At 37.5% G+C, this 13,975-nt stretch overlaps 1 protein-coding gene across 1 annotated transcript; it reads left to right on the plus strand.

The window, feature by feature from the left end:
* Positions 1-8,562: 8,562 nt before the first annotated feature.
* Positions 8,563-12,648, plus strand: LOC122970433 (CD59 glycoprotein-like). The gene is made up of 4 exons (XM_044336562.1): positions 8,563-8,578; positions 9,024-9,098; positions 11,367-11,474; positions 12,359-12,648. The coding sequence occupies exons 2-4, from the start codon at positions 9,044-9,046 to the stop codon at positions 12,517-12,519; spliced, it is 324 nt and encodes a 107-aa protein (XP_044192497.1). The 5' UTR covers positions 8,563-8,578; positions 9,024-9,043; the 3' UTR covers positions 12,520-12,648.
* The last annotated feature ends 1,327 nt before the right edge of the window (positions 12,649-13,975 follow it).

Consider the following 13,975-nt stretch of genomic DNA (forward strand, 5'->3'; position numbering starts at 1 on the left):
CCACAGAGCTGCACGTCCTTCCTACACAGTGAAAAAAAATAGGGAGAACTGAAGGAAATGAAAAAAAGGAAGCAAGACCTTTCATAGATCTGACTGCGATGTCTTCAACTTCACCTTCTGTGTCTCTCTGTTCTCATAAGGAACATCATTTAGGCTACATTTACTTATTTAGATGTAGGATTTAGATGTAGGAGGTAGAACAGAGGTCACAGTCTGGATTCAATCCCATCATGACTTCGTGAAATATCTTTTGACACTCTTGAGCAGCACAGTGGATGCTTTTCTCTTTGTTAGACTGCAAATTATGTTTTTTTTCCCAAACATTAAAAAATACTCCAGCTATTGCACTTCCAAAAAATTTAAAAAGGTAAAAATTAATACAGCAGAGGCCACGATATTCTGACTTTTAGTCACTACAAGCTAAAAAACACTGGATCTTAGATTTCCCTGTCCAAGTAAATGTCCACAAACCTACACAACAACAGTATTCTGGTAGAAATGTGAAGTCTTCAAGTCAAAGTAATTTTCTCAGACATGATGAAGCTTCTCTAGAGCCACTAAAGACTTACTACAACTATGTTTACAGGCTGTGTAGTACTTCCTGTGACTGGTAAATTTTAAATAGACTTTGAGATTGTAAAATCCCTTTAATAGATCAAAATTGCATATAAAAAAGACAAAAATGGGATAAAAAAAAACGGAGATGGAGCACTATGTTGCAAACAAGTGTCGTTCTCATGACAACCTTGATGATGGCACTGATGATGCTAACAGAGATGTTTTTTATGGCCCTGAATTTCACCCACCATGTATTTTGTCTCAAGGTTTCTCTTTTACCTTGATGAGATTTATGTTCCTTTTACCTCAGTGGGTTTTGAGACAGTTTTAAAAGGCTGCAGAATCTTAACATGATCTTTAATAACATTATGAGTCAAATCCAAATAAAGTTAAATAGTTGACTTATAGGTTCAGTTGTAGATCACCTGTCTTCTCCTGTTTTCTTCAGTTTTCTACAATACTTGCAATACTTTATATGATAAGACCTTTAATCACTTACCTTTGCGGCCTGGTTTTTGAATCAGATCGGCACTTGTAGATGATCAGGAAATCTTCACAGCGTAAAAACTGATTCTGCAAAATTTCCGCATGGAATGAGTTACTAAACACCTTTTCATATACTGATTTTACATCTCTTAGGCTGTGTTTGAAAATGCAACACTAAAGAAAATTGTGTCAGATTTTAGGCTGCAGTATTGTTCACTTGGTGATGAGAGAGGTAGAGATGAAGTTACCTGAAATTGTGCATAAAATCAAGAGAGAGAGAAAGAGCTAGAACAGGTATGTCCTACATGCATGAGCACACAGGTCACTCTGGGTAATTATACTACCTATGGCTTTTTTCCTCTCTGTCTCCCTCAAACATTTATTAACTTCGTTAACCCTCACGTGACTGACCATGAGTTTTTCTATAGTCTTGTTAACGTTTGGACCCCACAAGTTAATAAAAACATATACAAACTCTCTCTGACACACACACACACACACACGCACACAAATGACCCGTTTACGTATTGTACATATATGTGAAGTTTAATTGCTGCTCTTTAGCGTTCATTGATTAAGTTAATTATGTCCTTAATGAGTACACTATTTCCTTCTATATCTAATTAAAGGGTAGTTACACCACTTAATTGTCAGTGTCCTGAAAATGACCGGGCAAGATAAAAATTGCTGTCCTACGAGATCCAGTGAGTGTTTGTCCTTTCCTCTAACCTACAAGTCTTTTTTCATGTGCAGGCGCTGGTGTGTGTAGCAGGTGTAAAGTTTCTCTACACACTGTGCAGTAACAGCAGTCTCACAGGTTCGTAGTATGGCATACTGTGTGAGATGGGTTTAATAAAAAAATGTTGGTTGCAATGTGTGTCAGACTGTACAGACCATATATTTAAAAGCTTTTTCCAAAATTGCCCTCAGCCAGTGTATTCTGCATGTCAAATTTTCATGGAATACTTTGACTTTGGACATTAATTTCTGACACTGTCCGAATTTTGACGTTGGCTGTCTGTGGTTGTCAGTGCCATCATCAAGGTTGTCATGTCTGTGTGGAGTACGAACTAAGACCACCTTTTTGGATTTATGACCAATAATTTCATGACTTTTCTCTCATGACTGTTAACTTTAAAGGGGACATACCATGCTTTTTTTGTGATTTTCTGGTATTTTTATACAGTTGTGATGTCAGATGTCTATATTAAACATAGTCAAAGTTCAAATGTATGTAAAAATGCTCCTTGCAAGTGCTCTGAATGCTTCATTTGCAAAAATTCTTCTACTTCCCCATTGGACTGACGTCAGATCTTTCCCACATGCCCACAAACTCTAGCCTTTATTGCTAAGGTTCACATCATCCTCTCACATATTTTGGATCAAATTCAGACTCGAACATGTATGAATGATTTTATTGGGATGGGGGCCTTTAAAGAGAAAGGAGCTAAAATGGCCTGTTTCAGACAGAGGCTCAACTGAGGGGCTGCATAAAGAACCAATATGAGAAAATAAGGATTTTTTAAAACTGTAAATCATGCAAATATATTCCAGTAGAGCCCCAGAATATAAATAAAGACCTGGAAATGTGCATGATACATCCCTTTTAAGCTGGGACAGTCAGAAATTGTAAAGTGTGAATGGCACCTGAATCAGAGCATCACAGGTAATAAAACCTTGGAATTATACAGAGGAAAACATGCCATTATGTAGGACATCTTTTACTGTAAATTGCAATATATAAGTAATAGAGAGCTGCATTTATATAGTGCTTTTATCTAAAGTGCTTTACAATGTTTCTGCTGCTCACTCACCCATTCACACATACACACTCACACACTGACGGTGGCAACCATCGGGAGAAATTCGGGGTTCAGTATCTTGCCACACTTCAACATGTGGACAGGAGGAGACAGGGATTGAACCACAACCTTCTGATTAGGGGATGACCCACAGTAACACAGTGGACAACACTGAGCAAAGCATTTTGAGGGATTATAAACTAGAGCTAAAAATTTATTTTTTTGCTTTTTCTACCTTCTTTACTTTTATCCTGCTGCATTATTCACCCAATTTGCTGTTCCTCATCCCTGCTGAAGATGTTATACTGTAAATACTCACTGCTCACTTTGAATCTGTTCAACAGGAACAGCTCAAACATGTGTGTTTCAATCCCTGGATGAGGTGAGTAACTTTGCACAGTTGGTGCACGATTAGCATAATACATGTAGTTTGTGCAAATCTACGTTCAGGGTTTCTTATGGACCTTCTGAATGAAAAAAATAGTGAAGTGCATACATATCTGTATGCATATAGATGGTCTCTTAATTCATGGTAAGTAGGCTTTTTCAGAGAACCCTCAAAAAGCCACTCACACATGTTGGTCAAATGTTAATGATTTATTAATTCAGGCGTTTAAATCTTCTGAAATTCTTCAACCTTGCAGATGGACAGAATACTGAGAGAGAAAGAGCGTGCATAAAAAGTGATGGAGGAAAGGAAGAAGAGAAAGAATGGTAATGACTGAGAGAGAGGGAATTAAAAAAAATCAGTATTTAAAAATAATAACCATGTCATGGCCTGATTGGTTTGGTTTTCCCATATTTAACTCAGTGGACTGGGAAATGAGAGAAAGACAGAGAGAAATGGTGGCAGTGGGAAGGAGAAAGAGAGGAGAGATGTAAAGAGAGCAGAAAAAAATAAAGGGAGAGGCAGTGAATGAATGGAGAAAAGAAGGAAAGGGGGGATGGGAAAAAGAAAGAGAAACAGGCGAAAAGGAAAAATAAGGGGAATGCAGATTGAGAACAGGAGAGTGGAAGAGAGAAGAGATGGGATTATGGGAGAGTTGTAGAACTGTTTGAGTTGTTTTATTGCTGTTGGACATTACAACATTTATGCAAAACCAATCAATAACTGCTCAAATCTGTAAATGTGTTAGTTGAAACTGTTGTCAGCATTTGTGTTATACTGAAGCAGCTACTGCACTGTGCAGTTCTCGTAAATCTGTGATGATGAAATAACAAAAGTGAGTGAGCTTTGACCATTCGCTTTCACAACAACAAACTTGAAAAACCTGGTGAAAAAAAACTGTTTGTGTGACAGATGGTTTCATAAACAGGATGTCACAAGTTCATAATAAAATATGGGAATTAATATAAACATTTTCATCATTTGAACACAATCTTTCCATAACCTTCACTAATTTGCAGAGACTAATTTATATTATAATATTTCAACATTACATAAAATCAAGTGTGCATGTACGGGTTAAACAAACAAGATAGACTGTAATATTGATTGATTAAAATAAGGCATCTGTAAAGGCTTATTTTTTCACGTTGGACAGAGCCAGGCTGGCTGTTTCCCTCTGCTACAAGTTTTTATGCTAAGCTAAGGTAAACATATTCTGACTCCAGCTTTGTACTTACCACACAGACATAAGATCAATGTCCATCTTTTCATCTCTCTTTCAGCACGAAAGCAAATAATGGCATTTCTCAGGCTAATTAACTATTCCTTTAAGATCTTTGGCAGTGAGCATTTAGCATTTTATATTTAGCACCCTCTGGCCAATATGTTGAAAAATGGCATTATGTTTCCCGAGTACAACTGACACTGATGGAGATGTCATTAGTTTTGGACGTACTTGGTCATAAACCGAAGTGGACAAATTACTGCACTAATGTCTTGACCTGATGACGGTGCTGCATGAATGTTAAGAGATCACCACACTTATTTCAAGTATTGAATATCTGTACCAAATCTCATGACAATCCATCCAGTAGTCTAGTTGAGACATTTCACCAAAAACTAAAATGTCAATCTCATGGTGCCACTAGAGGAAAATGAGGATTTTCAAATTCATAAAGATTCATCCTCTGGAGACCAGAAATGTCCCAAAAATACCACATTTCATGGCAATCCATCCAATAGTTTCCCTGAAGTCACACCACTAAAAATATTAGCCACATATAAATGACAAGGGGAAGTCAGTTTTACACCTCGGTGTGGCCAAAGAATGCTGACCATTTACTGAAAGCTCTGATTTGCCTAACAAGTTTAGTTTTTACCCAACAAAGAACCACCTGCTACCTCTGAAGACAAAGTTGTTAACTGTGTTAATTCTGTCAATGAAACTGATGAAAAATATTTGTTGATAACCTTTTCTTGACAACAAAAGCGAGACTAAAATGAAATAAAAAGTAACCATTGAAAACAACAATTATGACAAAATGTATTACATATTTTGCCAGCAAATGAAAACAGACAAATGGACAAGACTGTTTTAATGCAGTAACATATTTTGTAGCCTAACTTCTGACAAATAAAGCAGTATCCCCCCAAAATCTCTTGTTTGGAAGTTGATTCAGCTGTCTGACCTTTTGTACTACCAATAATAAGAAGCATCTTGCATTCAGAAATATTTATGTCTATCTCAATACTGTTACCTGATATTCTTGATAAAAACAGATTTATGAACTAAATTCATCTACAATCCACTGAGAATTAGACCAAAAACTAAATCAAAATCAGGTGCGAAAATGAACACCGGTTGTCAACAACTTTCTTACTGTGCCAATAGATAAACAGAAATATTGTTTAGCACGTACAAAACATCTCTGTAGGCTGAGGTGTGAGCACTGCAAAGGCACACAGCAAAACCCACTGAAGGCCAAGCTGGCACCAGAAACAAATGAAAGTGCTGGTTTGCCTCATTACACCAGCCTTTAGCCCAGCCTCAGACAAGAAGTAATGAGCAGCACGACAGCCAGTCATTAGCCTAAATAGCTGCAATGGCAAAGGAAAGTCATGTAGCTTTCAGATGGCGACGTTTAAACCTCTGTGAGAAAATGTTGAGCTTCCCCCTGGGAGAAATGATACACATGAGTTCTCTGAATTAAACATGACACGGGCCTCATTCCCAAATAAGATTATTCTCTTTAATTGATCGTTATTACTCATAGGTTGGGGAAGACAGAACTTTTAGGGTTTTATTGCAATAAAGTTGTGATATAATCATATCTATTATTCAATTGAAATGATTTCTTTTGCTCTTCCTCCGAGCACCAAGGCTAAAAAGCTGCTGCACGTCCATAAAGAAAATTTTCACAGTGGAAAAACTGCAACATGAACTTTGATTTCATGCCTCTGATGCATGTGTATTTGTGTGTCTGAACTCTGATTTCACGCCTCCAGCAGGCTCTGAAGCTTACAAAGATCTACAGAGAGAGAAGAGGAAGAATGAAGACTTAATATGAATTCAGGATTATGAAACTCATAACACCCAGAGGAGAGTTTCAGTCCTGATTGAATGTTTACTGACATAAAACCTGTGTCACTGCTGACAACAGTAGAAGGTTCAGTCATTTTTACAGTGAACATTTCATAATAAAAAAGCTCTCCTGGCAGTGTTTGCTGTTAACAGAAAAACACAGTGTGAAAATATTTCAGATGGATTTGATCATTGAGATCTAAGCGGTGAATGTGAGGACCTTACTTGTACTGAACAGGTCTTATCTTTGTTCTGGGTTGGGTCCAATTTTAGTGCGACAGGTTTTGGGTCTTTGTCAACACCACTGAAAACCACTGAACCCAAACAAAATCTAATTAACCAGCGTTCTTCCAGGACCTGCTGTTACACTCATGTCTGATCTGATCTGGGTTGGTGTTCTGTAAACTGAGAGGCCCTTTTAGATCCCTCTTAGATTGCAAACAACTTTTTGTCCCTTTAAGACATTGTTGAATCCCTTTTCACAAACATATTTCTCTAACCTGACACGCCAGACGGTTTGTTACTAAGACCCATCTCAGAAGTTGTCCATGAAAACTGTTTGGAAAAGGGCAGGCACTTTTAAAAAATACTTGGCAGTTGATTGGATGAACCATCTGTCTATCACTGTCTATCACCATCTTACCTTGCAAGGCAGCTGGATTCGCGAGATCATGCAAGAATCCTCATAGGATGCTGATTGACTACCAGTGGTTCGGACATAACTTGAAGCATGACAAGATGGATTCTCGCGTGATTTAGTGATGTGTGTACAGCAGAAAGTCCAAGAACCAAGACAGCTGGTTCTAAGATTAAAGTCCAACATGTTTTTAAAATGTATTGTTAATAGTTTTGTATTATTAGAATAAAGAAAACAGGTCTGAAATATCAGAAATGCTCCTTTTTGTTTGATTGACATTAGCTGGCAGGCTACCAGAGTTACACAATACACAACAGAGACAAAGAAAACAAACTGCTGTGGCTACAAGTCATGGGCAGACAGTATGTTGCTATCAGGGATTTTGAAGATCAATGACCAAACACACAATCAGCAGACACTGGACCAAAGTTACATTTCCAAGCACATTAACATGCTGTTTAATGCACTGCTGCACCGGAGCATATAATTTGCTACCTAGCCTGCCACTTTTTGGTGAATGTGTGTTTGGTGGCTCGTTCCACAAGCTAAGGTGCAGGACAAGACAAGTTTATGTTTGTAAGTTAGATAAGAAGGAGACTTTAGCAGGAAAGCTAATGTGGGTTGTTTTTCAGAGCCTGTGGCTCTTGTGTTATGTAGCTGCATCTTCTTGCATTATGAAGAGAGTTAAAAAGTTACAAAATCAGAACATAATCAAACAAAGTATGTACAGTTGTACATCTTGTGTAGTATCTTATCTGATAAATAAATAAACAGATAAACACACAATTTGTAGCATCATGTATTATTTGCTAAACCCCCAACTTTTTCTGAAATTAAACCTACTGTATGCTCTGGGGCATATCAAGCGTACAGTACATGAGCATCTTTTCAGCAGTTCAGCTCTGAGACTTTGCTGTCCATCATTTGTTTTTCTCCTGAAGGTGTCTGCTATCAGTTCGGTTTACACTGATTCATTTTCTCTCAGCTGAAATGTGCTAACTCCTCTCTTTCTTTGATGGACAAAGATATTAGATGCATAACTGACGTTTAGGGCAAATCTTGCAGCAATAACTTTTTACCAGCTCACAGCATATGACTCCATTGTTCAGGCAGAGTCCTCTATGACAAAGACTTTCTTTTCTTTCTTCATATTTTTCTCCCTCCCCTTACATTTTGCCCTCTGCTCCTCGTCCTCTCTCTCTGTTGTTACCAAATCTCTGGTTAAACATCTACAATAAGATTACTGTGTTTTTTCACAAATCACAACCTGAAGTACCCTAATCATGTGATATGTAATCGGTCAATGCCCTGCCTGCCCTCATTTTCCCTCTAATGACTGCTGTGTCATCTCTCCATTTCTATATCAAATAAAAGCCAAATTACACATTATTGAATGTACTTCACATGTGCATTTGTCATCTGAAAAAAAAGGTGAGGAAAAAATATAGAAAAATCTCTCTGTGATGCACAAACACACACCGTTGGCCCATATATTAGACAGAATCCAATCCCTACATCCATACATAGACTCTGAACCCAAACAAATTGGTTGTTTACTTTGTGTTGACACTGTTACAAAAAGCCTCTTCTTCATGAGCTAAAAATCATTTTCTTCACATTCACAGGTGAGTGTTGGATGACTGCAGGGCTAACAATTTGTGATGCCAATTTTTTAGTTTTTTTTAGAAAACTCAGCAAAATGTGATCATCAAACATGAATACCTTTATGTCAGTATTGAGGTAAACTCTGTCTTTTTATACTTTTAAGTAATTTTAAGTCATATTTCATCAGTTATTTGAAAGAAAGCTCCAAAAAAAATGAGTCAGTAAAGGTGAGAAGAAACACATTAAATGAGGCTGGTTTTGTTTTTATGAAAACTTTCTTTACCAAATTGTGACAGCAAGACAGAAGCACAAGTTATGTGTGGAAGCCTTCTGTTTTTACAGGCTTTAAAATGTTTTTTTATACACCCTGCATGTGCCAATCCTTTTTTACCTCAACAAAGTTAATCCGCTACCTTTTATCCAGCTGTGATTTTGTGAATTGTGCCTTTTTGTTTTGATTTTCAGGCGTGACAACACTTTCAGTCATGAGGAGCTCTGTGGTGTTTTTCCTGGCTGTCAGCTTTGCCATGTTTGGATTTGGTAAGAAAAAGGGGTTGAAGAAGGAATCTTTCATTAATGCTCACTCTTTTTTGTCTCTGAAAAGCTCAGCCAAGTGGGGCTAAGTCAGAAAGATTACATGTTTCTCAAAGAGCAAACGTATTCAGCACTTACAAGCCCCAGGGAACATTTTGGCAGATCAGTGTGCTGTTTGCATGTGCTGCTGCTGTGTCATCTGCTTCCAGTTCACACTACAGCAGAGTCAGTGATAAATATTCATTCATAATATTTTCTATGATGTCCCACAACTTGCAGTTTGCTCTCTGAACAGTTGTGACAGCTTTTTGGTGTGGTTTGGTTTGGTTTATTGACAAGATTTTAACTTATTTATAGTTCAGGTCATAGGAATAAGTTGTACAGTCCTGTATTATAATTGGCAATCATTCCTTGAGTGGGAGTAGGGGGTAAACGGTTCCCTGTAGTCATCAGGTGGGCACCCTCTTTCCTTGGTGTTTTATTGAACGCAGCAACAGAACTTCAAGAGGATCAGTCGAGTCCAGGTTTCTTCTCTCAATGATTCAGTCCTGTTTATGCAGACTGTAAATCATAACGAGCAGCAACAAGATTTCAGGAGGTTCAGTCGAGTCAAGATTTCTTCTCTCAATGATTCAGTCCTGTTTATGCAGACTGTAAATCATAACCAGCAGCAACAGAACTTCAAGAGGATCAGTCGAGTCCAGGTTTCTTCTCTCAATGATTCAGTCCTGTTTATGCAGACTGTAAATCATAACCAGCAGCAACAGAACTTCAAGAGGATCAGTCGAGTCCAGGTTTCTTCTCTCAATGATTCAGTCCTGTTTATGCAGACTGTAAATCATAACCAGCAGCAACAGAACTTCAAGAGGATCAGTCGAGTCCAGGTTTCTTCTCTCAATGATTCAGTCCTGTTTATGCAGACTGTAAATCATAACCAGCAGTGGAGGTAGGGGTAGAAGCTTCATGGGGGTCATCAGGTGGGCACCCTCCTTCCTTGGTGTTTTGTTGATAGGTCCACAACATCTCCAGAGGGCTCAACGGTGACATCAGGTGCACCCGCTCTCTGCTTTTACCCCTCCTACTGGCTGTGATGCCATATCATGGTTGAATGTTCTATGTATCCTTAGAGACCAGATGTACCGGCTTTCTGTACCAAGGTGTCAATCAATCACAACATATCGGACATGTTTTTGTTAGGGATTCAAAATGTTCTATCGCAGGTATTTTCCACAGTCCACCATTCATTTAATGTCTGACATTAAGAAATATTAGAAAAGGTTTTTTAAAAATATTTTTATGACAATATCCACATTATTTTAGGGGATATTGTCTAGCAGCCATTGTTTAGCCTTTACCTTAAAGGAATAGTTTGACATTTTTGGAAATAAGCTTTTTCTCTTTCTCACCAAGAATTTATTGAGAAGATTGATACTGTCTTCATGTCTGCACAGTAAATATGTAGTTGGAACCTGCATCCACTTAGCTTAGCGTAGCTTAGCATAAAGACTGGAAACAGTGGGAAACACCTTGACTCTGTCCAAAAGTGACAAAATCCACCTAACAGCACCTCTAAAACTCATTAGTTAACATTTTATATCTTATTTGTTTAACCTGTGCAAAAACAAAGTGTGAAAACAACAACTTGAGTTTTTTGGGATAGTTATGTACTGGACTATTTCTTGGCTGGGTGCAGTGAAAATGTTGAGCTATTCCTTTAAAGGTACAGTTGGAACATTTGACTCCTTCTTAAAGGTGCCCTGTGGACTTTTCTTTTAAAGCAAGTTTCTGTTTACAGCCAGTGTTTTACTCACCCAAGCCCATTGTGTGCATCCTTGATGGATCTTGGTCTACCAACATATAAAACATTCGCAAAGCCATTTTTAAAAACATTTTGAATCCTGTATTGTTTACATCTATGCTTACTTGCTGGCAGTCTTCTTTTGCTGATGCATTGCTGCATTTCTTGATGCATTACCACCACCTGTAGATCAATGGAATAATGTGAAACAACAGCATTTAAAAAAAACAAACAAAAAACATGGGCAAACTAATAAAAACATTGCTTTATAGCGCAACTAGTGGTAGAAAACTCCACAAGGTACCTTTAAATCAAGTTTGATTTCAATTATGAACACTTCTAATAATAGCACTGAAATGAGCACTGAAATGTTCATGTGATGTATCAGTCACATAGTTTGAAACTTTGGGAGATGAGTTCATGTTCACAAATACCGACTGGACCAAAATAACCTCAATCATGTCTCCTCTCTTCAGGCCTCTCTCTGAAGTGTTACTCCTGCCCTCATGGCTCCTCCAGCAGCTGTGAGGTTGAACAGGAGTGTAACCCAGGTGAAGACACGTGCCTGACACTCACCAGTGACGGTAAGAATGATAAAAGAAACAAAGTTGAAAAGTCCACCAATAGTTAAGGACACCATAAAATCTTATTTCGAGAACATAAAACACATGTCTGTGCAACTGGATGCAGAGCGGCACTAATTGCAGTGCACTGGCTGTTGTTTATTGTTAATAAACTCTGAAGTAATGTTAAGTGGTGCACTCCTGAATTTGTGAACAAATTTTGAGTATCATATTACATTGTTCCTAGGTTCCAACCAATTTTGACAAATTACCTACAAACTGAAACAATGACGGCTTTTTAGAAAAAAGTCCAATTATTGGAGTTTTCTGCCACATCTCATGGCCCTCATCAGTGGTTAGACTTTGGTCAGCTGTCATGAAGATGGTTTAGCTGTGATCACGTGACCGAAGTATGTAATAAAGTATTATTTTATTGTTATCACGTGACTGAAAGTCCATATTTTAGGTCATGTAATAATAGCTGAATCATCTCCATGACAACTGAGCAAACTCCATCCACTGATGAAGGCCATGAGATGTGACTGAAATTTCAGGAACATTTACAATAGGGTTTTGTGGAAAGGTTGCCAAACAACCATTTCCAAGCCCGATAATGAATCTTCAAACTCTTCCTCTTCCAGAGGTTGTAATAATGATGCACTGAACCAGATTCAACTTTCAATTTTTTATTTATTTTATTGCTTAAATTTGTTGGTTATTTTCTAAACACATATTTGGAAGAAACATCTCTGAAATGGTCTTTTATCAGCCTTTCTCTGAAATGACTTCCCTTACCTTCCCTGTATTTTTCATTGAAAGATTCAGTGCATAGCTCTGTTATAATCAATGTAACAATAAAGTTAAAATGACTAATGCTGTGTCTCTCATATACTGTCTCACTTCAGGAACAACCTACACTTCATGTCTGAGGTACGCAGAGTGTGACTTCATGCATCTGGCTGTCAGATATGCCCTCCCAGACTTCGACTTCAAATGCTGTCAGTCAAAACTCTGCAATGGTGAAAGTAAAAGCTTCTTTCAGAAAATTAAGGATTTCTTCGGTTAACAATTATAAAGAAGAAGAAAGATCAAATACAATACAGTTTTAAGTCGTAATTTCTGTCTGTTGATTATTATTTGTGTCCCTTACAATGTTTTACATTGTAACACACTCAACAATAAAGTATTATCTTAACAAAATGTGTGCACTGACCTTGTTCCATGATGCACTTCAGTCTCAGTTACTGTTAACAAAATCAGCAGGATTGCTTACTGATATTCACTGTCTTTCTAGAGAAAGTGCACTTTGAATGTCTCTTTCCTTAGTCATTACTGTTTTCTTTCACACATGCACACACTTTATGTTGCCATTTTATGTTCATTCTTGTAATAATTTGGCCCTATTTCTGTTGTATTTGGTAATAATGCTATTATATATATTGATAATTCATTTATAAATGCTGAAAAAGTTATTAATAAATAGATTTTGGTCAAGGTCCTCTGCAGGCCTTCTCTGGAAGGTAAGTGGCTGTCTGGTCCAATTTACTAAGAGGATTTTTCACAGCCTGGTAACCCAAAAGTTGTTATTATTAAGGACTTATAACTAATCTACAATTGTATTTTTAACCATTAATTAAGCTATGAGTTACAAATTCTAAACCCATTATAAAGGATGCCTTATTAGAAAGTGGCATGGTAATACAGTATTGCATTAGCATTTTTTTTTCCCTTTTTGAGCTCAATATCAGACAAAAATCAGATAAGATGGAATTTTTGAAATGTACCTTTAACGTGACATGTACAAATTTTTTTATGGAGATTATAGTAATGCCTTTGGGAGAAAGAGAACATTTTGAGTTTGTTTGTTCATCTTAAAGTGCACACCAAATGTTAGTCTGGTATTTTAAGGCTGCTTAGAGCTAAACATAATTGTGTTCCATTCACTAAGTCAAGAGATTTACTGTATTATCAACAACAACGGTTGAGCGAGAAAAAAATGCATTTTTTGAAGATGAAATGTGTCTACCTTTCCTTCTTATTAGACAGTACACAGTACGGAAAGATTAAGAAATTGAGAGTGACAGATGGAGAGGGAAGAAGATATATAATCTGGACAGACACCACACTCTTTGTAGCTCAGTGGGCTGAAGCACAAACCATGTCCACTCCGTGTCGTATGTGAAGGCTGGATTCAAACCTGTGGTTTCAAAAGCCGTCACTGAGAGTCCTGAACCCGCCAAAGCACAACAACAGCCTGAAAACACTCTGAAGAACAAAACAACATCAAAGTCCAGGATTGTAAGAGTGTCTGCTGCTGCCCTTGAATAATAATTAAGATTGCATTGAGTTTTTAAACAAGCTGCATTATTCCCCTACAGCTGATTATAATGTGGTGAGAACAGAAATGTGTGTGTGTGTGTGTGTGTGTTGGGGCCTTTCTGCAGCAGTGAGTAAGTACAATGTCTTAATTTGTTGACTTTAATTAAAAGAAGGACAACATCTGTTACCTGAAACAATGTGTG

Source organism: Thunnus albacares, chromosome 19, assembly GCF_914725855.1.
Source record: "Thunnus albacares chromosome 19, fThuAlb1.1, whole genome shotgun sequence".
Lineage (NCBI taxonomy): Eukaryota > Metazoa > Chordata > Actinopteri > Scombriformes > Scombridae > Thunnus > Thunnus albacares.